The sequence below is a fragment of the Mustela lutreola genome, chromosome 5, assembly GCF_030435805.1.
Source record: "Mustela lutreola isolate mMusLut2 chromosome 5, mMusLut2.pri, whole genome shotgun sequence".
Classification (NCBI taxonomy): Eukaryota; Metazoa; Chordata; class Mammalia; order Carnivora; family Mustelidae; genus Mustela; species Mustela lutreola.
In genome coordinates, this window is record NC_081294.1 from 3889099 (window position 1) to 3913328 (window position 24230).

Here is a 24230-nt window from a genome sequence, read left to right on the forward strand (position 1 = left end):
AAGGACCCGCTCTGACTGCAGGCGGCGGGGCGCGGGGGACCGCGCGGGGGACCGCGCTCCGCGCAGAGACCGAGGCGGGAAGGCGGCTGAGAGCTCGGCGCGCCGCGACCGCCCGGAGGAACAGGCCGAGGGCCACGCCGCTGTCCCACCGGAGTAACGGAGACAACACACGACACCCAACGCCCACTTGGGAACCCGTAAATCAACGGAAGTTACTGTGAAGCCCATTTGTCCGGGACGCGCCGCCCGCAGCGGACACCACCGCGCGCGGTGCCCTCCCCGATCCCCCCCGGCCCGCGGCGGGCTGCGGGTCTCCCCAGGCGCGTCCGCTTCCCGCGGGGCCCGGCTTCGCCCGCGCTCTCGGGGGAAGGGACCCAGGAAAGCGGCTCTGCCAGGCGCCGTCGGAGGCGTCAGGGGCGAGGGGCGCCGCGGTCGGGTCCGGGACGCGGGTCCTCGGGCCGCAGCACGGGCCGCCGCAGGGGCTGCGCTCGGGCAGGGCGCTCGGGGCAGGAGCCGGCGCGGCCCGCACGTCCCTCCACGCGGACGCGCGGACCCCGCGCCACGAACTGGGACTCGGTCGCCAGACGCCGCGAGCCCCGGCCGGGCTCCGCGCGACGCAGCGACCGCCGAGAAGCGCATCGCGGCGGCGGCGAGAGGGAAAGAGCCCGCTGGAGGAGCGCGTCGGAGCCCGGCCGAACCAGCAGCCGCGGCCCGGACGTCGCACGTTCCCTCCGCAGCCGCGGGAGCCGGGATGCGGCGGCGCTTCGGGCCGCGGCCGGGCCTCCGAGCCCACGAACGGGCCGCCGCCGCGAGCGCGCGGGAAGGACGGGCCGCCGTGGCGGAGGCCGCGGCGAGGCTCAAGGGCACCCGGCGCGGCCTCAGGGTCGCCCGGGGCGTCCGCCGCGCGGGACGTCGGGAGCCGTAGTCCCGCGGCTGCTCGGGGAAGCGGCGGGACCCGCACGGAGCGGTTCCCTCCGGTCGCAAACCGCACACCCGCCCGTCCGGGTGCGGGTCCTTCCAGTCTAGCAGGCGCCTGCGTGACGTCATCACGGGGCACCGCCCCCTCGCGGAGGGCTTGAGGTGTCTATGGAAAGTCTGTCCCACAGAAGCTGGCAATAAAAGAGGAACCGTCTACGCGGCACAAGGAGTGCACTCCGGTGCCTCGGATCGACCTGGCTCTTCTGTGGCGGGCGCCTCTGCCGTCGCCTCGGCCCGAGCCCCTTCCCATGTTGCTCAGGCGTCTGTGCGGGCAGCCCCAGGCCGCGGCGAGGGGCGGGGCGACCAAGGGCGGGGCGGGGTCCTGGCTGAGCGCTGTCGCGTTCGGGGGCCGCGCCGGGTCGCGTTTCTCTCTAGCGCCCGAGGCGGCTCCGTGCGGGAGAGCCTTTCGCCAGCTCCACGGGGACCTCTGTGCACGGATGGACCCGCCCGGGCCCGGCGGGAAGCGGCCTGGCAGGCGGCGGCCCCGGCGGCGTCAGCAGAAGGAGGACGGGGCCGAGGCCGCGGGTCCCTGAGGCGCGCGGGCCCACACGGCCCGGCCTCGGCACCATGATGCCGGGCGAGACCCACTCGGCGGCGCCCGGGACGGCGGCGGACCTCTCGCGGTGTCAGGGCTGCGCCTCCCTGCAGCAGGTGCGGCGCCTTCCGGGCCGCGGGCTCGGAGCAGCGCAGCCGGCCGGCCAGGGCGCGGGGCGGGGGGTCTGGCGGCGCCCGCCCCGCGGCGGAAGCTCCCCTCCTCCCCTGCCCGCTCCCTCCGGCCGCAGTGGGGTGGGGGAGCCGCCTCCCTGGTGTATCGCGGCTTGCGGCCCAGGACTCGTGTGCGGGGATGCGGGGCGGGGGGCGAGCGAGATCGGGAGGGCCCCTTCCTTCACGTCCCGGTCTCAGGGCTCCCCGGGGCCGCCTTCGCGCGGCGAGTGATGGGCGAAGTGCGAGGGACGCTCCCTCCCGGAGGGGTCAGGTTTTCGACGCTCCGGGCCGCCCTGCGGGATCTTTGCCTGGAGGCGCGACGTGCGGGCTGCCTGGGAGGGTCGTGGGTCAGTTAAAGGCTTGCAGCTACTGGACGTCTCTAGCAGCACAATGGCCTGTTCTCTGCGGTGACACAAGAGGCGTTCCCGGGGTCCGACTCCCGAGCCCTGTGAGGTCGTGGAAATAGTCCCGGGCACTTATTTCCGAGCAGATCCTCTTCGCTGTCCGATACCGAGAGTTTCTTCGCTTCTAGGGTCAGGGCCTCTAATGGCAAAGTAGGACACGCCCTCCCTCCTAGATTGAATGAAATGATCACCCTTTCTTCCTAGTGTTCTAGACACCAGGGTCACAGTGGGGAGCAAAATAGATGATCTGCTCGTGAAAGTAAGACACGTGTCCAAGTACGACCGTAGAGTATTTTAAATATTCCGAAAATAAAGGAGGAATTGGAACGGTGGTCTTGTCTCGTGGCTGGGTTGGTGGGCAGGACGTTTTTGGGGAGGTGAGATGGGGCGATCTGAATGTCGAGCCGCAGAGATGTGGGGGGAACTTGCTCCGTGGAGGGACTAACAGGTGGGAAGGATAGGAGGGGAAGGAGCAGGGTGCCTTTAAGAAGCGGACCAGTGTCTGGTTGACATGAGCTCGGTGCGGAGGGCAGAGTGGCTGTGGTGAGGAGACCAGAAAGGAATGTAGGCTACAGGCTATCGAGATAAGCTGCCTTTTTTTTTTTTTTTTTTTTTAAGTGCATTATCTGCGTAGTGATCCCAGATGTTTTAAGTGTTGGGAACAGGGGAGAGAGGAAGGGGTTGTGCACTGCATTCTGGATGGAAGGGAAACAGTTAAATCATTGTCTGAGTTGAGCAGCACTGTGGAGGCGTGTGTACCTGCATTTTTATTTTCCCCTTAAAACCCCAGGAGCATGAGTGAAGTTCTCTTGGATCTTGAATAAATTGTATTTATTCTTTGTGCCAGTTTCATCCTAAAAGTATTTATAGGTCACATGCTGTGTTGTAGGCAATGTGATTGTCGCAGCAGGAAAAAAGGCAAACATCCTTGATCTCTTGGAGCTTCAAGGAGGGGGAGCAGACAGATTAAGCAAGTTACATGAGAAGATAATATGGGAGAGAAGAATTAAGCAAAGAGGGTGGAAAGGGCAGATGGGCCAGGAAGGGGTACTGGCCGGTGGGATTCATGTGGGAAATCCTCGAAGAGCCTTTCTGAGAAGGTTATATTTGAGCCAAGGTGGAGAGAGAAGCAGCTCTGGACATACTTGAGGAGGAGAGCGTCCCATACAGTGGGAAGGTCAGGTGTGGAGGCCTGATGCGGGCGTGCTAGATGTGCTTGGGAAGAGGAGGCGGCCACTGTAGCTGGGGCGGAGTGAATGTAGAGCTCTGGCTCTATTCTGGGCTGCTCTAACAAAAGGGCATAGACTGGTGGCTTCTGGGCAATAGGACTTTATTCCTTAGAGTTCTGTTCACCGGCAAGTCCTAGATCAATGAGGCCTGGGCAGATTTGGTGTCTGAGAGGGCCTGATTCCGCTGTTTACTTGCCCTGTCACCTGGTGGGTCATCTCATGGGAAAGCCAAGCTTTGTGAGGTCTTTTTTAAAGGGCACTAATTCCATTCATGGGGCCTCTGCTCTTATGACCTGATCACTTCCCAAAGGTGTCCTAGCATACAAATTTGGGGGGGGGGAGGCAGAAAAACAGGTATAGCAGTCAGGAAGTCCGATGACATCAGTAAAAGAAGGGTGGGATTGTGTGGGCCCTCAGACACCATTGCAGGGATTTGGGCTTTTACTCCGAAAGGCTAGTGAGTTGTTGGAGGTGCCTCTGCAGGAGAACAGCTGGCGTCAGTGATGCTTTTCAGTTGTGGATCTGGTCTTTCTCCAAAAGCCTGATCTGCCCATGGCAGTCCTCATCTTCGCTAAAGGTGGCACCTGGCGGGAAACTATAGGTGTCTTCCTTGGTTCCTGTCTTTCTCTAACATCCTGACCACCTCCATGACTCACTCCCTCCTCACTGGTTGCTGCCCGTTCCAGTCCTGGAACCAGTGTGCTCTCTGGCCTGGAGGTTCTGGCTCCAGTCTCCTGAGGACGCCTCCTCTTCCACCCTTGCCGCATTCCTCCTGTTCTCAGAGCATCAGTGGGAGGAATCCCGTTAAATCCTGCAGTCCAGGGTCTGCAGACTTGTTCTGCGAGGGGCAAGATCCTCAAGATGTAGGGCTTGTGGTGTGCCCATTGTTCATAGGTCATCTACCTGCTTGGACAGGGAACAAGCAGAGCAGGCAGCAGTAAACCGGTGGGCCTAGCTGGGCTCCAGGGGAACTGGATTTACAAAAGCAGACCCTGCCTTTTTCAGATCTCTTGAATTCTTGCATTTGGGTTTCTGCTTGAACATCTTTTTAGGGGAAGAGGGTGATTTGTTACATGTAGGGTCTCAAATGAATCTTGAATTTTGCAAAGGCAGGCTGAAAAAATAGGTTCGTGGCAGATCATCGAAGATCTTGAATGCTAACCACATTTAAGTTTTATACTTATTTTTCCAGGGTTATGGTGTAGAGACAGATTTTGCACATTAGCACATAAGAGCTGTGTTTTGGGTAAAAATAGCAGGTGGTGGAATACAGGTTGGGTCGGAGGAGGTGCAGCTAGCTCGGAATGGTATTTTCCGAGTGCGCACTGCTGGGGACAGTGGCCTGGGTGGGAAGCTTCCCACGAGTGGGACTAGAGAGCGAAAGGGTTTCGGTGTGAGAAACTACCAAGGGGAGATGGATTTCAGATCTGGGGACGAAAGGATCCAGAGATTAAAACCAGAGTGACCGAGAGCTGTTAGAGGGAAGAGAAGTGGAAACCAAGACAAGAGGTGTTGGAAACGTGGGATTGAAGTTCTGGAATGAGGTCAGAGTTGGCATTTTCCGCTGCTTTCACATTTGCCGTTGGTGGGACCTGGGCCCCCAGAGCGTCTGACGGCCCGCTGAGATGGAGCAGAGGCCTGGGTGGGTTGGCGCGGAGTTCCTTGGGAGAAGTTTTAGGGGGAGAGAGTGTGGTAGGAGCACGGGTGAGCACGTTCGGTCCTTTAGAGACACTGAGAGCCTTTGTGGCACATGATGAGACGAGGTGCCGTCCTCAGGCGTCATTGAGGGGAATGCTGGCTACTGACGGAAGGTGGCCGAGGAGTGGTGAGAAAAGGAAATCGGGAAGCTCGCTCTCAGGAATGAGGGTGGGGAAGATGGAGAGCGGAGCAGGTGTCCGGCACGGTACATCACCTTAGGACAGGCTGCAGGCTTCCCTCCCTGAGAGACACTTGTGTCCGCAAGCCTGGCGGGTGCCCTGCACGGAGGTGGCCGGCTGGGTGGTTTCACATGGGCACTTCGCACCTACTGGAAATGGGCAGGCAGGCTGCGGGTGTCTCCCCGCTGGAGGTGGTCGCGGCCACACTGGGCTGGTTCGGAACCGCAGCAGGAAGCTGTCTCTTGAGTGGAGCCGTCTCGTCTTCTTGCTGGAACTTTGTCCCTGCGGTCTGGGCATCCGTGTTGACAAATGGGCGCCATGTCTGCGATGGGTGGCTCCGTTCGAAGGCTTGTGGGTTAGCACCTGTTTGGTAGCCTTTGCTCTGTAGCCCCTCAGTTCACCTCCTGTCTGTGGCCGCTGAGTGATGGGGATGGTGGGTCCCTGAGCTCCAGTCCAAGGTCCCTACGTGTTGCTGGACTTGAGCAGTCCCGTCGGAGCAGCGCGGGTCCTTCCTGCAGGGGCCGTGTGCACTTCCACACTTCTGAAGCTGAGTTGCTTTCAGTCCAGCGACACAGGCTGTTCTGGTGGAGGAGAGCCCCCTCTTCAGGAGCATCCTCCACTGCAGAGATAAACAGTTTAGCGCTTGGGAACCCTGGTGAGAGAGCGCGCGGTTCTACTGCGGAGCTCATACCATTGCAGTAGATTCAGAATCGGTGGTGTTCGGCTGCCCTCGGTGCAGATTTGAGCCTGTTACTTATTTGAACTTGTGTTGGACTCCCAGTGATACTGCCAGTGGTTTGAACTTGATCATCTGGAACCTAAATCATGATTTCTCTTAGATGCACTGATTTGTAAATGATTATATGACAAAGAAGGCTCACAGAATTGTAATTCATTCAGTGAGTAAACATTTCTTGGGCATCTCTGGGTCTAGGATGCCATGCCTTGTTTTGGAATACGGTCATGAACTAGAGGCTTGGGGCTCGAGATCTAGTCAGGGTGACAGATGGTGAGAAAACTACCCCAGAAGGAGTATATGAAATAAGTACCATGCTGGGGGGCACCCAAGGGAGCCTGCGAGCACCTAGCAGGGACAGAGGAAGGCTCTGGAGGAGGTGAATCTGAATTGAGGTCTGTCTGAAGGATGGTCCTTAGTTGAGTAAGAGGAAGAGATGGAAGAAACGTGTTGTGGACAGAGGGGCGCCACGTGCAGAGACCGGGGTGGGAGAAGGTAGTTTGTGCTGGAGGAGGCATGATGTATGCGGTCAGGGCAGCTGAAGACCATGCATGTGAGCCTGGGGCCTGCCTTCCCAGGAGGCGGAGCCTCTCACCTGGTTTGGTGGAAAAGTTCCCAGAATGGAGTTGGTGGTGGGGGAGGAGGGGTTCGCAACCTCCTGCCTTGTTCCAGTCCACTCTGCAGAGGATGCCCCATGAGGGTCCTTGAGCACAGCTCGGGAGATACAGAGATACACTCAGCTCTGATGCAGATCGGTGTAGGCTTTACCTAAGAGCAGTGAATAACAAGTTATAAGTAGGAGGAGGAAATGTCGGTATCAGAGAGGATTCAAGCTGAACAGGGAGCCGGATCGCCCCCAGCAGAGCAATTAATGGCATTGGTGTGATTTTTAAAAATAATTCCTTTTGAAATAACTAAGAACTTACAAGGAAATCACAGAATAGTACCAAACACTCTGGTATTCTCTTCACCCCATTCACCAGGTGTTCAGATGTCTCCTCCTTTGCGGTGTCATTGATAGGCACACACATGCTTGCTTTGCCCCACACGCCGCAGGGTGTGTTTCCCGCAATCTGAACACCTTCCAACGGGATGAGCCTTCAGTCCTTCAGTCCGGACATGAACGTCGGTGCCACTCCGTGCCCTCCCCCCGGCCCTGCGGGCATTGCTTGTGGGCCCAGGAATCCCGCCTGCCTTGCTGGTTCCAGGTCTGGTTGGGCATGTGTGTCGTAGAGCACTGTCGCATCTGTTCAGCAGCCTCCAACAGACTTTCTCTGCCTTTCACGTACCTGAAAGCTTGAAGAGCACATTCTTGTATTCTCCTTGGGGAGGTGTGGAGACACTGGGAGGTCACGCTGTATCAGGTGTTCCCAGACCCACTCCCAGTTTCAGTGTCGTCCTGCTCTCCAAATGGCTGATTATAGTGAGAGCGTACAAAGCTACATCCGCCAGGAGAAAAGGCCATGGGCTGGGACCCTGAGGAAGCCCAGTGAGGGTGAGTGGACTCACTGAAGTTCTCCAGTAGTGCGCTGTGACATGGCGCAGTGTCTCTTGGGCACTGGTCCCATATGCCTACCTAGAACTTACCCAAATTCCAGGCTCCCAGAAGGAAAGCAAGTTTCAGCATAAAGCACATCATGTAGTTAAGCACAGGGAACCTCTCTTAGCATTGGAAGAATGGTGGGAAACCTCTAGAAATCCAAGTTCCCAGACACCACCAAGGGCCCACCTTCCTAGCAGGCCTTTCCAGGGACAGTATCTCAGACCTGCTGTGTTAACTCTGCATGTACACCTTAGTGGTTGAGGGAGTGCTCTGGCCACCTGGTTAGTAGAGGCCAGAGACGCTGCCGAACGTTTGCACGGGGCACAGGAGAGCCACCACAAATAAGAATCCTCCAGCCTATGATGTTAGTGTTGAGGTTGACTTTGGCAGTGTGCTTGTCCTGTTACCACCTGTATTTATCAGCTGCGTATCTGCACATTGTGCTGACTCCTTTAGTATTGCCATTTTCCCAAGCGTGCTGGCATCCCCTCTCCCCACCTCTGCCCCATGAAACCTGGCTTGCCCCTTGGCCAAGGTTATCCTGCTGCCCCCTCCTCGCCCTGTGTGCTCAGCCACTGTGTGGATTCCACTTCTCTGAGAAGGGAGGGAACAGAAACGTAGCCTGGATTTCTTTTCCCCAAGTGCTAAAATGTTCACAGCGACATTCTGGAGGATATTGTGTGGATAAAATTAAAAGAGTATGCTTTAGAAAAGGAGCAAATGGGGAATGGGAAGTCATAGAACGTGCTGCTCTGGGAATTGTATTAGCTGCATAAAGTGCAGCTTGAGGGACCAAGCCAGAAGCCAGAGAAAGAAGGAAGATAGATTGTGGTTAGGGGAGACGACTGGGAGGAAGCCTGAGCATTGGAGGAGGCGTTCCAGAAGAGCAAGACCACGGGGGGAGAAACAGCAGTCAGGGGAAGCACATCGCTTTGAGCTCTCCTGGGGGGGTGCACCCTGCACCTTGCTTCCTCCCAGAGGCTGGACGGCAGTGGGGTGCAGGGTATCCCCATAAACGGACACAGGCTGCTGAGACCCCGCCTGCTGCACTCTGACGCTTCCGAGATACTTTAGAAATGGTTGCAGCCCTGGTAAATAGCATTTGGACCAGAATGGAGAAGAACAAGAGACTGTGTTGTTAGGGTGCTGTGTTATCTGCCCAAATTTGAGCTCTGAGGAAAAAGTCAGGACCTGGAATTCTGTAGGAAGCTGAGACTCCCCGTCTGTCCTCCGTCTCCGGTTTTTCCTGTGTCATGCTTTGTGGTCTTAAATTCCTCTCTTTATCGAATATACGTGAACACAGTTCAGAGAGGTAGCTAGATGTGCAAGACGTGTGAAGCCAGCCGGCAGTTCCCTGCTGCACCTCTCCCCTTCCGCTTTGACCTGCACTGTGTGTTCTGTGATGAGCTCTAGTATCATGAAATAGTAGCCTTGTATTGCTACTTCTTGTTTTTTAGTGTAGGGCATATTCGATTTCTGCCTTTGGAAGGTGCAGACTGAACTCCCCTTCCACTCTGTACCCCACCCACCTGAGCATCCCTGCTGTTACCCCCCACCCCCACCCCCGTCGTCTTAGCCTGCATAGGGTTTTGCTTAAGTTATTACTCAGAGTGGATGTTATCACTGTGTGTTATTCAGAGCTATACTCTGGAGTAAATTGTGATTGTTTTTCCTTTCCCGTGTGTTTTCTTGTTTCCCCTGATGTATGATGATATCCTTGATTCAATCGCTTATCTCCATAATGTTAAGGACTATTTACCATATGCTAGGAACTGGGTTAAACCCTTTCTGGGGCTTATCCTGTGTACTCCCTAGAGCTGGCCCACTCAGCCCCTCCCAGCGTTTCAGTCCACTTATCTCTAGACTTGGAAAGGGTCCTGAGGCAGGGGGAGGCTAAACAAATTTGCCCAAGGTTCCCTCAGCCAGAAAGAGGTGGGACAGGAATTTGCATCCCACTGTGTGGGACTCTGGAGTCCCATTTCTGGAATGTTTCTTGCATAGCACTTATCGGTGCGGACGGCATCTGGAGGCACGGTGGAGGAAAGGAGGCCAACTAGCCACTGGAAGAAGGATGGGGGGGTCACTGGTACTTACACAATCATGATGTAAGTGCATGGTCAGTTTTACTTGGAATTCTCTGCCAGTTAGGTAGAAATGTCCTCTTACTGCTTTCATGCCACCAGATATTCTAGCGCTTTCTTAAGGGAAAAAAATTCCCTCCTGAGCCTTTGTATCTGCTGAATTCTGGGGCGCAGCTCCCTTCCTGGATTCCCCTTACCTCTCTTTTGGATGCTGCGTCATTTTCTCTGGGTTGACTTCCATGCTTTTGGTGGGTCGTGTTTGCATCCTTTAGTACCTCCCTAAGTAAGGATGTCTGGGAAGTCAATTTGTAGGAATTCTGCAGATTTAAAAATGTCCGTTTTACCCTCGCAATCGATTGTAGCTTGTACGGATTTTATCCTGGAATTCACTTTCCTTCAAATCGTAAAGACTCGTTTTCTAGGTCCTAGATGGTTGCTGAAGGCCTGAACCCCTCTGATTCCCAGATTCTTTGTATAGGATGTTTTGGTTTTATTTTTCTCTTGGGATTTCTGTAGGGTCTTTGCCTGTCTCTGATGCTCTGAAATTTGGTGCTGATGTTCTATGGTTTGGATGCTATTTCTGTTTATGTGCTGGGACCTTTCGGTTTGGAAACTTCTGGCTTCAGTTCTGAGATTTGAAGAATATCACAGTTTCTTTGACTGTCTTTTCTCTTACTTTCTTTTTGGAACTCATTGTTGGGCATGTGAGGATCTCACCAGTACACCTGTTTTTATTTGTCCTTGTGCTTTCTCATGTCTGTGTTTTGCGTTGTTTGGAGGAACTTTGTTTTTTTTAATCATCAAATCTTTTGAGGCTTTTATTTTTCTTCCTTGTCTTTAATTTAGGTCTGCAGTTTTAGATATAATTCACATAAAATTCATCCTTTTCATGTGTACAATTCCGTGGGTTTTAGTGCAGTGACAGTTATGCAGCTCTGTCCCCATTTTGTAATTGTCAGACACGTTCCTCTCCATCGCCCTCACGGTGCCCCTGCCAGGAGCCCTCTGAGGCAGTAAGAGTCGTTCCCTGTCTCCCTCACTCCCAGTCTCTGGCAGCCACTAGTCTACTTCTGTCTTTGGATTTGCCTGGTGCGGACAGTTCTTATGAATGGACTCGTGTGGCATGGAGCCTCTTGTGACCGGCCCCTTGCATGTAGCGCGGCGCTGTCCAGGTTCGTCCCTGTCGATGCAGGGGTCATTCGTTAGTTTCCATTGCCAAGTAATCACGTGGTATGGCTGTGTGATCTCTCATTTACTCCTTCATCATTTGGTGCACCTTTAGCGTATTTCTGCTTTTTGGCCAGTGTGGCTAATGCTCTGAGTCACAGAGTTCAAGTTCGGCATGGATGTGTGTTTTCGGTTCTCCTGGGCAGGGTCCTTGGAGTGGAATTGCTGGATGACGTGGTGAACTGTGTCGGACATTCGAAGAAGTTACCAGACTGCTGTGCGCTGCGGCCAGTCCACGCCAGCCTCGGTCGGGCACAGAATCCAAGGCCCACTTCTCCACGTCTTCATGGATGCTTGTCATCTGCCATTTTGGTTTCAGCCATCCTCGGGGTGTGGATATTTTTAATTTTTAAGAGCTTTTAAAAAAAATTTCTAGGAACTCTGTATATCCCTTTCAGAAATATTGTTGCTTTGTGAATATAACATTTATCTCTAACCATATTACTTTTTGAAGTTTTCTTCTCGGTTTTTGTTTACTCCAAGTTGCTTTCTCTTGTTCTGGTCTCACTTTGGTGTTACAGGTTTTTCTCTGATACGTGGAAGTCCATGATTGTTCCTGTTAAAACTATTGGCTAATATGTTGACTGGAAATGCTGAGCGTGTGGGGCTTCTGAAGTCTGAGCTTCGTTGCAGAAGGTCTGGTGGTCCGTTTATTGGAAGGATATCCTGGCAGTGTTGGTTAGATGTCCTCAGAGAAAGCACTTTCTGTCTCGTGCCTAGAGGGCAAAGGATTGGCTGCCACTGCCCCTGTCTGGGAGCGAAATGGGGACAAGCAGGTGGTCAGGGTCAGGTTAGCGTGCACAGGGTTGCCTCGTCCCTTTGTTTTTGGCAGAGTGGTCACAGTATCCCAGGCAGAGAATTCTTTAAACAGCAGACCTTTTGCTGGATGGTGGGGTGGCAGAGAAGTGGGAGTTTGAGGATTTAACTCCTCTAAGGGAGCTTGCCACCAGTCCTGTTAGTGCTGCCCCTGCCTCCTGTCTCAGAGCAGCCCAGGGTCACAGACTCTCCCCTCTAGCCACCTCTCCCACTTTCTGTAGCCTGTTAAGTCAGTATCTTGAATCTGCTTTCCAGTTTCCATTTGTGTTTTAGTCGGCTTTCATCTTTGTGGGTTTTGCCTTTGGGGAAAAAGTTTCCTGGCTTCAGTTTTAGCTGCCTTTTAGGGAGGGAGTCAAAGGGCCCAGAAATCTGTTGTTACGTGAAATTTATTTTGTATATAATGAAAGGTTGTTTTTGAATGTGGAAAGCAAAATATACATTAAATACAAATATGGTATGGTCCACTAATTGTCTTTTTGACTTACTATGTTTAGAGTTTACTGTATCGAATATTAGGATGGTTAAAGATACGAAAACACAAAACAAAAGCACAGAAGTAGTAGAATGACATAGAGAAGAATCCTTTTACCTTAGCATCTTGGGTGCAATAGAATTTTCTAAATATATCAGGAAACCAAAATATTTAAAAAGTGAAAGATTTGGCTCTGAAATATGTGTGTGTGTGTGTGTGTATATATATATATATATATATATATATATATTTTAAGATTTTATTTATTTATTTGACAGGCAGAACATAATTAGGCAGAGAGGCAGGCAGAGAGAGAGGGAATCAGGCTCCCCGCTGACCAGAGAGCCCGATGGAGGGCTTGATCCCAGGATCCTGGGATCAGGACCTGAGCCAAAGGCAGAGGCTTTAACCCACTGATCCACCCAGGTGACCCTGAATACATATATTTTTTAAAATGTTATTTACTTATTTGAGAGAGCGAGGGTGCGGGAGAGAACACGAGCAGGAGGAGGGGGAGAGGGAGAGGGAGAAGCAGGCTCCCCACGGAGCAGGAAGCCTGATGTGGGACTCCACCCCAGGGCTCCGGAATCATGACCTGAGCCGAAGGCAGACGCTTAAGGGACTCGGCCCACCAGGCGTCCCTCAGCTCTGAATATTTAGAATTTCTTCATGCCTACCTATGTGGTTGTATTTTAGTGAGCAAGTGACAGACATTATGTGTATATTTGTAACATTTAATGAAATGTTGCTATTCAAATATCGCAGCTCCTAGGAAAGTGCAGCCATACCAGCGAGCAGAGTTAAGGAACTATTAGTAGAGAGAAACTGAACGGCAAGAGATTTCTCAGTCACACTCCTACAGAAATATAAGTGGCAAAATATGGCTCTAAGATTTTCAAAGCTCATGACTACTCAGGAAGCCTATTTGGACTTGATCCTAGGGAAGTAAGTGTCTCACAGGAACGGGCAGGGACAGTGATGGTGGTTTGCGGTTGGTGGGGACAGAAGAACCCGAGTGGCCCTCAGTGCTGAGTGGCCGACTGAGCACACGCAGCTGCCCTTTACGTGTGCAGGAACACTTCTGAGAGGAGAGCCGCGAGGAGGAATAGAGATTTTTCATTGCTGGTGGCAGTAAAAGAAGACAAAGTGTTTGTTTATTTGTTTGTTTTTAGATTTTATTTGTCTATAAGAGAGCCTGTGGGTGTGTGTGTGTGGGGGTGTGTGTGCGCGCGCGCCCTGGGGCAGGGGGCAGGGAATGGAGAAAAAAGAAAGGGACCCAGAGACTCGAGCTGAGCATCAGTGGGCATCCAGGCCCTGATCAGGACCCGAGCTGAAACCAGGAGTTTTTTGAAACCCGAGTTGCCCAATTGACTGAGCCACGTATGCACCCCAAACTAAGACTTCTCATTTACGTATTTCTGTGTGGACCTTTTTTACTTTTAACTGCTACGTTACATGTCTGACTGCAAAGGATAGGCCCAGACTACTATAAAGGGAAATATTTCTGTAATTCTCAAAATCATTTGGATTATATAGAAAAAGATGCTTTAGGATAATCAGTGAAAAATAAGTTCTTCTGAAGTATTTACTAAAGAAATATGAAGATATTTCTTCATAGTGCCTTGAAAGAAAAAAAATAGGTTTTTAAATCTTAGTAACGTTTTAAGGGGTGTTACTAATGATCTTTTCCCTGTTGAATTGATAGTAACTTAGAGCCAGATTTGTGGTTGGTCTCTAAAATATATATAGATCCTTTAAAAATGAATTTTTCATTGAATTTCCTCCCTATTTTAAGTTTTTTATTTGTTCTTCCCATGTTATTTTTTTTTTTTTAATGATTTATGTGACTTTTTGGTGTCTTAAATCCTTTCAGAGATAGTGCAGAGTGAGTTGTAGACTGATGATTACTGGTAATTGGTGAACTAAAAATAGTAAATACATACCAGATTCCCACTAAGAGCACACAGTCAGAGAGAGAGTCTGCACACCCCCTTACTGTCAGAGAGCGCGCCGTTCACCTAAAGCAAGATTCAGAGAGGTACAGCATGGGTTCAAGATCAAACAGTTGGTCTGTGTTCTTCTGCAACGTAAATAATACCTGTATGTATTTGTATGTTTATGTGAGAGTAAGTATGTTCACGTTTTACAGTAAGTCACATGGTATGGAAAGTATACTTATAATCATTCATATTACAGAAATAAGTAGCTGACTGTGGCTTTTTTTTTTTCTTTCAGAATTTAAATGAGTATGTTGAAGCATTAATTACCTTGAAGCAGAAAATTATTAATACAGAGTGAGTATGTTTTCCTGTGCTTTGTTGAACTTTGTGAACCTGACAGATAAGCCAGAGCGGGTGGTGTATTAGGCCTTCAGTCTCTCACCTGGGCCACTGGGCTGTGGGTCATGGTGGAACCCTGGTGGGCTTTGTCCGCAGGCTGAAGCCTGTGTTGTTGGTCCAAAGCCCTTTGCAGCAGGCCTGTGGGTCAGGAAGTGATTTTTCCTAAGGTGGCAATTATTTTAAAGCTGTTTTCTATCTTTAAAGCCTCCTTAGCTTTAGGACTGGAGCTCAGATTTCCTCACAGTATTTCATAGCCACGGTAGGAGATTTATTATTTTTTTAAAGTTCATATATCATTTCAATGCTTTAAAATAATTGAAGGTGGTGTATGTGTGTGTGTGTGTATACATATTTAATTAATTAAACATGTTTTGTTGCAGGAGGCCTGGGAAGAAAGGGGCCTGGCATATTTTGAAAGTGATGTCAACAGTATTTTCTAGATCAAAAAAGTAACATAATTCTTTTCTTTGTTGCAGTAATTTATTAACAGAATATCAGAAGAAATGTGATGATATCCTTTTATTAGCTTTTTCCTTTGAGTTTTTAAATTTACTTATTTGTAGTTTCTTAGAAGAACCATGGGAATTGTCAGTTGAAGGTAGTGTTTACAGCTCAGGAGCTTCTGAGCAGCGCAGTGAACAGGAGTTTTTTCCTGTGAGCACATGATTCGTGATGGTCTCTGTTTTAGAATATTCTGTTTTTGTCACCGATTTTCATTTTCTTCAGGTCTTCTAACTTTTTAGTGGGTAGGTCTTTTTCATTTGTACTCAAGACATGACAGCTTCTTCAGGCTCAGGAATAAGTGAAGCTGGATCGTGTATGGTGAGAATTTCTCAGGATTTTTGTAGAGCCTGCAGTGTAGGAATATTTGGAGTAGTGGCAAAAGGGCTTCCGTTAATTCACTTTGTGGTTTGTAGAGAATGAGTGTGGGTAGTAGATGGATGGATGGATAGATTGATCTCCATAATCACAGTGTGATTTTGTATTTACAAGACAAGTCTGGTGAGCATTTGTTCAGTAACCATTCAGTGCACCTGTAGTGTAGTTGGCCTCTGGGAGATATGTTATTGATAGGGTGAAAACAGTGTGTGTAACTGACTTTTCTGCATTTCTTGGTGAAAACACTGTGAATGAAATCTCCCATGAAAATGAGCATGGATCCATTTTCAGGCATTCACTAAAGTGCCGCTTCAGCCTAGGTCTTGGGACAGATGCTGCTCTTCCACTTCGGCAGGAACCCCAGGCCTGCTGTGATAGGAGTTCTGGCCTCCTAGAACTTACGCGTGGTCACTGATTACTTGTTTGTGTTGGTGCCGTCATCTCTGACTTGTCTGATTACAGTAATAAAATCAAGGCCTAAGACTTAGATTTATTTTTAGTACTGAATTTTTACATTAAAAAATTTAGGTCAGTGAATATTTGTATTTCATTTGTTTAAATTCTCAGTCTGTTAAACTATAAACGTATATTATCACAAGGATAATATCTCTGATTATGAAACCCGTACAGAAACAGTTATTATAAGTATTTTAATTAGCTAAATAGGAGATAGGTAGCCAGTTAATTCCAGTATCAGGACAGCGTACTTTCATTATATCCTTTTTAGCATAAACTTTATGAGGTAATTACACATGTAATCTAGCAGGGAAATTGGTTTACTTTTAAAAATTTATAAAATTTTTAAATCAAAACCATTAAAATAGTTTATTAAAAATTGATAAACCTTGGAATTATGGTGGGATACCCATTCGGTGATATGGTAATCTTCAGCTTTGGGTACAAGTAAATATTGATTCTTTTTTTTTTTAACACATTTGGTGTTTACCCCAAATATGTATTTTTTGTACCTTAGGTGTGTAGTAGTTTGCTCTTCCAACCGAAGGTGCTAAAGGTGCCGGTTTAAATGGGTTTGTTATGTAACTTGATTTTTTACCCATTTTTTTTTTTTTAGAGATTTTATTGGAGAGAGAGAGAGAGAGCGAGCAGAGGGAGGAGCAGAGGGAGAGGGAGACTCTCCAGCAGACACCCCACGAGGGGCTCCATCTCATGATCCTGAGATCATAGCCTGAGCCAAAACCAGGAGTCAGATAGATGCTTAAGTGACGAAGCAACCCAGGCACCCCTTGATTTCTTACCTTTTTGTGTAATTCTGACTGTTCTGTTAAGTTTATTATTTCCTTTTTCGCAAGGAGAGGATACATTTTATTTCATCAGGTATTTTTGAACTTCTCTTTTTTGCAAGGACTGGTAATTCAGGGTGAGTATGATCCCTAATCTGGAGAAGTCTGTATTTGTATTCTGAGGCGTGTTGTTACAGAGACATGTTGTTACAGACATTTGCCACCTCATGGTGTATGCATAGAAACTTGGGGGAGGTGAAATTTAAAAGGATGATTGTTTTCACCGGCAGCATGAGATAGGAAACGGAGTTACCATATTGTGTAGATTGTGAAAGTGAGAGGTTATCTAGGTTTTATGTGTCTCTTTTTTCTTTCTTTTTTCTTTTTTTAAGATTTTATTTATTTATTTGACAGAGATCACAAGTAGGCAGAGAGGCAGGCAGAGAGAGAGGAGGAAGCAGGCTCCCCGCCGAGCAGAGAGCCCGATGTGGGGCTCGATCCCAGGACCCTGAGATCACGACCTGAGCCGCAGGCAGAGGCTTTAACCCCCTGAGCCACCCAGGCGCCCCTGTTTCTTTTTTCTTTACTCATTGAGTATAGTGATATATGGTTCTCCTTAGTATCTGACTCTTGTTTGTTGGAATTATGCTCTGGACTATTTGAGAAATTCAGGTTAGGGTTTTTGGGGATTTTGTTATTTATAGGATCCAAAGTAGTGTTCCATTAGTTGAATGTTGCTTTGTATTTATTCTCCGAACTCAGTGTTAATCAATGATGTAATTGAATGCCTTTTAATTTAGAGAAGTAGATATTTTAACTTTAGGTATATATTATGGTAAATAGAGTAACTTAGTAAAAATTTTTAACACTGTTTTATAAATGGACCTTGGAAAATTGTTTTTTAGGTATTGTGAACTTGCCTGGTATACACATTGAACAGAGATTTTTACAGGTGTTTTTAATTGAGTTTAATCTTCTGACAAGTATCAGATAAAACTGAGAGTTTTCTTTAACAAGTTTTACAGCTGCAGTTTGCAAGAAGGTAAGTACATGTCTGCATGGTGGGTTGGGGGGTGGACCCTGATCAGACTAGATTTATAAATAGTCAAAGCGCTGCATAGGATTGACCCATCATATAGAATGTTGCTTAGATGGTCATCATAAAAGATTTATATTTTCCTTACTATTAAATTACCCAAATGAATTTCTTACCAAGGTCTTAAATTACAGCCTGGTATTTAAGTTGTTAGTTTTACTGATGGCGTGGCCATTGAAATGTAGCTTATTGTTGTCTGCGTGAATTGGATTAGTAAGGTGGTTATCATGTGTATTTTAAACAATTTAAAATGGAATGAAAATTTAGTGGTGTTTCATATTCTGAATACATTCATCTCCTAGAAAAAAGCAAAACATTGTTATAAACCAGATCACAAATTGCCTGTCATTTAATTTGGATAAATGGGGATTGAGTTTAAGGTTGGAAAAACATAATTATTATTAATACTACTTTTTGGCTTATTGTCCTTTCATATATTGTCTATCAGACTGAGAATCTGCTTCTCAAGGAGATTTTCATGTACTTTTATTAGAAGCAGATTATAATGTCAAAGAATAAAGAGCAGTGTGAAAATCATGTTGGTATAAAAGGAAGGCATTAAAAAGAGAGATTCTTTTATTCCTTTTTTCTTCCAAGTTAGAAAAAATAGAATAGCAGCAGTCGACATATTTAATAAATCGTTGTAGGTGCTTCTGTATAATAATGCTAATATCTTGTCCATTTTTAGAGAGAATAGTACCCTGCATCACCAAGTGGAACAGATGCTTCAAAAAATTTCTCCTCTGCAGAAATGTCAGGAAGAATTGGGGTCTTTAAAAGCAGAGCTGGAAGAGAAGAAGGTACTGAGAGAAATTTTCCTACAAAAGTTTATCTTCCATAAATTAACATCTGTTTATTCACTGTCATTGGTATGAGGGGGTATTTTATGTCTTAACAGAAGAAACAAGGGGTACTCAAGAATCACTAAGTGTATGCCTCTATTTAGAGAACATCGAACTTGTTAATTAATGGCTTGGTCCTCACAGTAATTACTAGTTCTCTGATGCTGTGTTAGTTGCTTATGTGGTCTTTGAGATTCTGCAGAGGAACCTTCTGGCTGGAAATTTTTAGGGCTCTGTGTGTCCTGTGTTGGTTGCCTTTTCACATTGGTTTTGCTGTAAGTGTGAAAGAATCTGCAAAAATTTAAACTTAAAGGTGGAGAGATCGTGTTCTCTGTTTCAAAAGCAAGTTGCAGTAACACAGTTATTTAAAATGCTATGCTTGGGGCAGTACAAAAAAAATGCTATAAACTTGCTTGTTATAAGTTTTGGTTTACTCTTTTCAGGAGTCTTAGGAGAGAATTCATAGCTTTTATAGATAACATAATTCAAAGGCCAATGAAGTTAGTTGGTCGTGAGACATATCCTATCCAAGCTGGAATGATGCCTGCCTCTCAGCCTGTTCAGTGAGCGCTTTTCATGGTGGAGTCTGGCTCTCAGTCACCGACAGGTGCTGTTTGTGTAATGCTGTGCACCGGGCTGAGGTCTTACGGAGTACCTGAGCAGCGATTGGCTTTCCTCCTTCTGTAGAAAGTCTTCATTGTATATGTAACTACTTGAAGAAGATTAAACAGAAACAACCACAACATTGAATTTTGTCTGCTTCCAATATATACCAGTATTGTCAGCTCTGTCTGAGAGGAAGCATGAACACTGGAGTCAGACTCAATGTGAAATGCTGATTAGTCACTTGTTCTCTGTGACTTTGGAAAAATAAGTCAGCTTCTGGATCCTCAGATATCTCATCTATAAAAGGGGGTCATAAAGTCCATCTGGTCGGTGGCCGTTAAAGACCTATCATATGCACATTGTAGTAGGATACAGTGCTTGGCAACAGACTCTTTCCTGTCCTGTGGTGGCTATCAGGAGGTACCTGCTGAGTGACGGTAGCACATTTTCCTTAGTGATCGTTAAATATAATGATTTGTTTTATATTTTTGTGTACAAGTAATGATAGCTTATATTTGTTGAGCTCTAGAATTTCTTTAGATTTTGTTGAATTTTAACTGGTTAAGGAAAATATTGGCTATTCAGTCTTAGGAAGATTTGGAGTTGCCCTAAAATTAGTACATTTTAACTGGCGTAGCTTTGTTTGATGAGACTGTTAATCATATTACATCTGTTAAGCATCTGATTATCTCTATTAAAATGTTCAAAGAATATGCTTTGGTTTCCTGTCTAATAATAATGTACTCATTTGGTTGATTTTCTTACTGGTAAAAATGGTAATAATTTCACTTATCAAGGTCAAAGTTCCAAGTAGATTCTCACCGATGGTCATTGACTTTCAAATTGACAACAGCTATCTTTTTCTTAGAGTTCTCTCAAGTTGTACCAAGATACTCACCAGGAATATGCACGTGTAAAAGAAGAATGCTTGAAAACTGATGCTCAGTAAGTTCTAAAATGCCTGTCGACATTAGGTTTTCATGTCTGAAAATGGCTAGTTCTTAGATCAGTGCTCTCTCCTCTCTGTCTTTGGGTTATGGGCTGTAACTGGGAGCTTAAACTAGTTAGGCACGCAGCATTAGTCTAGAGGTCTGTCAAGTGGAAATTAGACCTCCCCTGGAGGATTACAAGGAGGATCGATAAGTCTTGATAAGTTAAAAAGCTGCACAAAGGAAGAACTCCATAGGAAGTGTTTTATGTCTGTACGTATGCACGCATGTGTACATGTCTGTGTGTTTTCAAACATGATCGTCAGCTCCGTCCTCTGTACCGGGACTTCAACAGGTGTGCTGTGGAATGGGTGTCTTTGTTACCATTAATAAAAAGCTGTTTGCAAGCATCCAAGTGATGATAGTCACATAATTCACAGAGCTTGTGAGCTACACACATAGTAGTCTGATGTAGACGTGATGTCATGGTACCTCAGAGAGTTTCTCAGAGTTACCTGCCTTCTTTGACCCAAAACTCTGTCCGAAAACTGGTGCAGCTCTCCAGCCTCTTCTTCCCATAAGATGGAATTGTGATCTCTGCCACCACGCATGCTCCCCAAGAGTGACAGTGGCCATGCTGGACTGGTTGTAGGCCAGTGGGGGGGCATCAGCTTAGCCTGGACATGAGGCCATTGTGGCTCAGGGAGACTCCCAGATGTGGCATGACAGAAAGATACAGATTTCTTTCTAGAGATGTTATAAACTAAATGGTGTACTGTTCTCTCTTCGTTGACTCTACCCCAGAACAGCTGCTGACGATTTCAGTGGCTGATGCACCGTGCCCACCATGACCAACATTTCGTTGTCATATCAATTTTACTAAATAAAAAAAATTTAATTTTAAAAAATGTACCACAAATTGTGTGTATATACTGTATATACACCCACATATATTGTTAATGTATGTGTGTATATATATAACATATATGTGTTTTTACTATTTATAAAATTGTTTTCTCAGGAAGAAGAAACTAGAAGCCAAGGTGAAGAAGCTGGAAGGTAACTGGCACTGTTGTTATCTAGCTATGGAAGCCACTGGTCTTTGCACAGATCATTGGTGCAAGTTTAAATTTAGCTAGGTGGGGCATATAGGCAAGAACTTGCTGAAAATGCTTCTGGGCTTGAATTTACCTAGATTGAGCCCAGGTTTTTAGATTTAAACTGTACAGATACTTTGTTAACAATTTTTCCTCTGATTTGGTGTTCGCACAAGCACAATACGGCAGTAAATGTGGCATCACTGTGTTCTTTTTGAATATGGCTTTCTCTTGCTGGTGTGTGGAGATAAGTGTCTGAGGAAGTGTTTTAAAAGAGATCTGAGGTGCCTGTGTGTTTCAGACTCTGCGACTTTCAGGACAGATTTCCTTTGAAGGGAAGTACAGCCTTTACTTCTCATGTGACAAAAATATTTCTCCCTAGCGAGTGATGTGGCGTAATAATCAGGTAAAGAAACAGTCCAGCTCAGTAGAGGAGTCAGGCAAGAACTGGTACTGTGGCATTTTATGGGATTTTAGTTTTCATGGCACTTGTGTCTGAATGTACTGGGCAAAGTTAATACTGGTTAGATTCTTACTAATGTATTTGGACCATGAGCTTCAGAGTCAAAAACCAGACTGAAGAATTTGCTGAAGATCCAGAGAAGAACTAAAACAATACCTTAAAAGTAGATCTAGAGCAAAGGTATTAGCAGCTGGAACTATCAGCTTGTTGATGGGAATTCCAATATAAGAAGCATGGAGAAGATTGTCCACTTCCCCAGTACAGAGGGAAGTATTGGCTGTATTCTGAGCTGAAACCACAGCTCTAAAATCTCTGAAACATGAATGTTGCTTATTGCTGAAGAGCAGGAGGGAACAGTGCCCTCCTAGAGAGGTCATGTGTGTTGGGTTCTTGTTTGACCAGAAGGCTTGGGCTGGCTTGTGCTGGGATTGCAAAGGCGTCTTGGGGCCTCTGCCAAGTCAGTGGTTTTATGGTTAATAATTTAAACAAACTGTGTTCCTTCATTTATCCCTGACTGAGGAAGTGCTAAAGGGACAGTAACTTTTTACAAAATTTGTTTCAAAGTTTTATGAAAAGAGAAAAGCTCTCAGTAGATGATATTTTGAGTATTTTCTTAGTGGTAGCTGTGAAGTCGGTAAATTATTGCTGTGTCTTGTTCACTGTGTCTTTAAAGAGGCTGCTGTCAAGCAAACACAGGACTTCAAGCAACTGAGGAACGAGAAGAAAATACTTGAAAAGGAATTTAAGAAGACACAGGTAATAGATAATAGTGTGCACCCAAGTGACGCTTGTGGCCTCAGGGCTCCATAGCGTCCCTTGTCATGCGGGAGTCAGGAACTGGGCCGCCTGGTGGAAGCGACCCCCCGCCATTACATCGGGTATGTGATGCCTGCACTCCCTGCCCCTTTCAAACCCTCTCAGCGCTTTGTTTCCACAGGAACAGCTCGATGAATTTTCTAAACAGAAAAATGAAAAGGGTGAGTGTTCACATACTGCTTGAAAATTCTGTTTTGATATGCAATATTCTTTATTAACTGTATTTCTTCCCATGATTTTAGAGTTGAGGCATATTGGAACACAAATTTCAAGTGATTCTTACGGAAGCATAGATAAAAGTGAGTATATTACAGATTTCTTACGAATTTCTGTGCCTTACTTGTGCGCTGGGAGGTTGCTTGTTGCTCTTACCTGTGATTGCAGAACTTCTAGGGTTTAGCAGATGTTTGTGTTAGAGAAGTCATAACCCATTTTGCATCTTTGTGTGATCTGTTGTATGTATGATATCACCGTGTTTTCTGGTCAAATAATCAGATGAATGAGAGTCAACAAGCAATATTGCTTGGGAAAGGGAAACCAGTCTGTGGTATAATCTTCATACTTTTCAATAAGTAAGTATAGTTTTTTTTATTAGGGTACAGTTTGCCAGTTTAATTTATAAAATTTTGTGGGTGCCAAGTATATAAAAATTGTTAAAGTCAAGCAGGAAAACTGGAATCAAAGCCCTCCAGTGTATTTTTGGAGGGAAGGCCAAGTGTTCTGGGGACGTAAGACAGTAGTTGTGGAACGGGGAGTCACAGACGCTTCGGTCTTTGTTTTGTCATGCAGTGTGTTTTCTTGCAGGCGAGAAGATACAGCAGTGGGTGCTGAGAAGTTGAAGCGTTTGCTCTAATATTTCTCTTTATTAGTTGTGTGATCCTTGGCCATTTACTTCTCTGCATTTCATTCTCCATTTTTAAAAAGGAGATATGGGTCTCTGCTCTACCTGTCTTACTTTCTTGGTAGAGATAAAATTCAAATGATAAATAAGGAAATAATGGTATTTTTATGTCACCAGTGTGTTATTTTTCCTCTAAGTGGAGATGACTGAAACCACTTCCCTTGTTTCTACAAGGGTACCGCGTCTCTCTACACGCCTCCTCTACCCTCTCTTCATCCTGCCCTTTTGTTTTTAATTCAGAACACAAGATCACCTTTTCTTGGACTAAAGGCTTTAGTAGTTAACACCTTCCGTTGCCTGGGCACTGTTTGCTGTTTGCCACAGTCGCTGCTTCCTGGGACGCGCTTCAACCCTCTTTCCCTCGCTCTCCCTGTGGAAGGCTAGTCTCTGAGTTCTAAGTGCTGCCCAGGGAAGCGCAGGGCTCGCGGGGCTCGGTTGTCCCAGCCAGTGGTCAGCTGCTTTTGTCATCTTCTCTTTTGGGCTGACGGGTTTGTTTTAGGATTTGACTGTTCTCAATCCTTGCTGTTTAAAACCGGACCCTCGCACTGTGTCCTCAGAGTTGCTCTCTGTCCCCGCGTTCTGTGTTCTCTGCCCTCACCAGAGGGGGAGTGTTGTCTGCTGTACATTTTACTTCTTCCAGGTAAATACACGAAGGCTTTAGGAATCTGTTAATTATTTACCTGTGGACATTGGGAGATTTAATTCCTAATTACTAAGTATATTTTTAATACTTTTCTCCCATGTAGTTGACCCTTCACCAGCGCTGAGTTGAACCGCATGCGTATCCACTTCTGTGCGGGTATTCTCCTATAAATACACTGCATGTATTTTCTCATGTGAATGTATTTTCTCTCTCTTACGGTTTTTTAACAGATTTCTTTCTTCTAGCTTATTCACTGTAAAAATATAGTATATGATGCACATGGTGTATAAAATACATATTGCATTTTGTG

The 24230-nt window shown here is 46.9% G+C and overlaps 1 protein-coding gene across 1 annotated transcript in view; it reads left to right on the forward strand.

Moving 5' to 3' along the window:
• The first annotated feature begins 1305 nt into the window (after positions 1 to 1305).
• The window catches only part of ICE1 (interactor of little elongation complex ELL subunit 1), a 56959-nt gene continuing 34034 nt past the window's right edge, over positions 1306 to 24230 (forward strand). The window contains exons 1-10 of the mRNA XM_059173598.1: positions 1306 to 1629; positions 14304 to 14362; positions 14884 to 14918; positions 17551 to 17569; positions 18312 to 18423; positions 19940 to 20016; positions 21022 to 21059; positions 22234 to 22316; positions 22498 to 22537; positions 22619 to 22675. Of these exons, the coding sequence (XP_059029581.1) occupies positions 1546 to 1629; positions 14304 to 14362; positions 14884 to 14918; positions 17551 to 17569; positions 18312 to 18423; positions 19940 to 20016; positions 21022 to 21059; positions 22234 to 22316; positions 22498 to 22537; positions 22619 to 22675 (604 nt within the window). The 5' untranslated portion in view covers positions 1306 to 1545. The remainder of the gene's footprint in view (positions 1630 to 14303; positions 14363 to 14883; positions 14919 to 17550; positions 17570 to 18311; positions 18424 to 19939; positions 20017 to 21021; positions 21060 to 22233; positions 22317 to 22497; positions 22538 to 22618; positions 22676 to 24230) is intronic.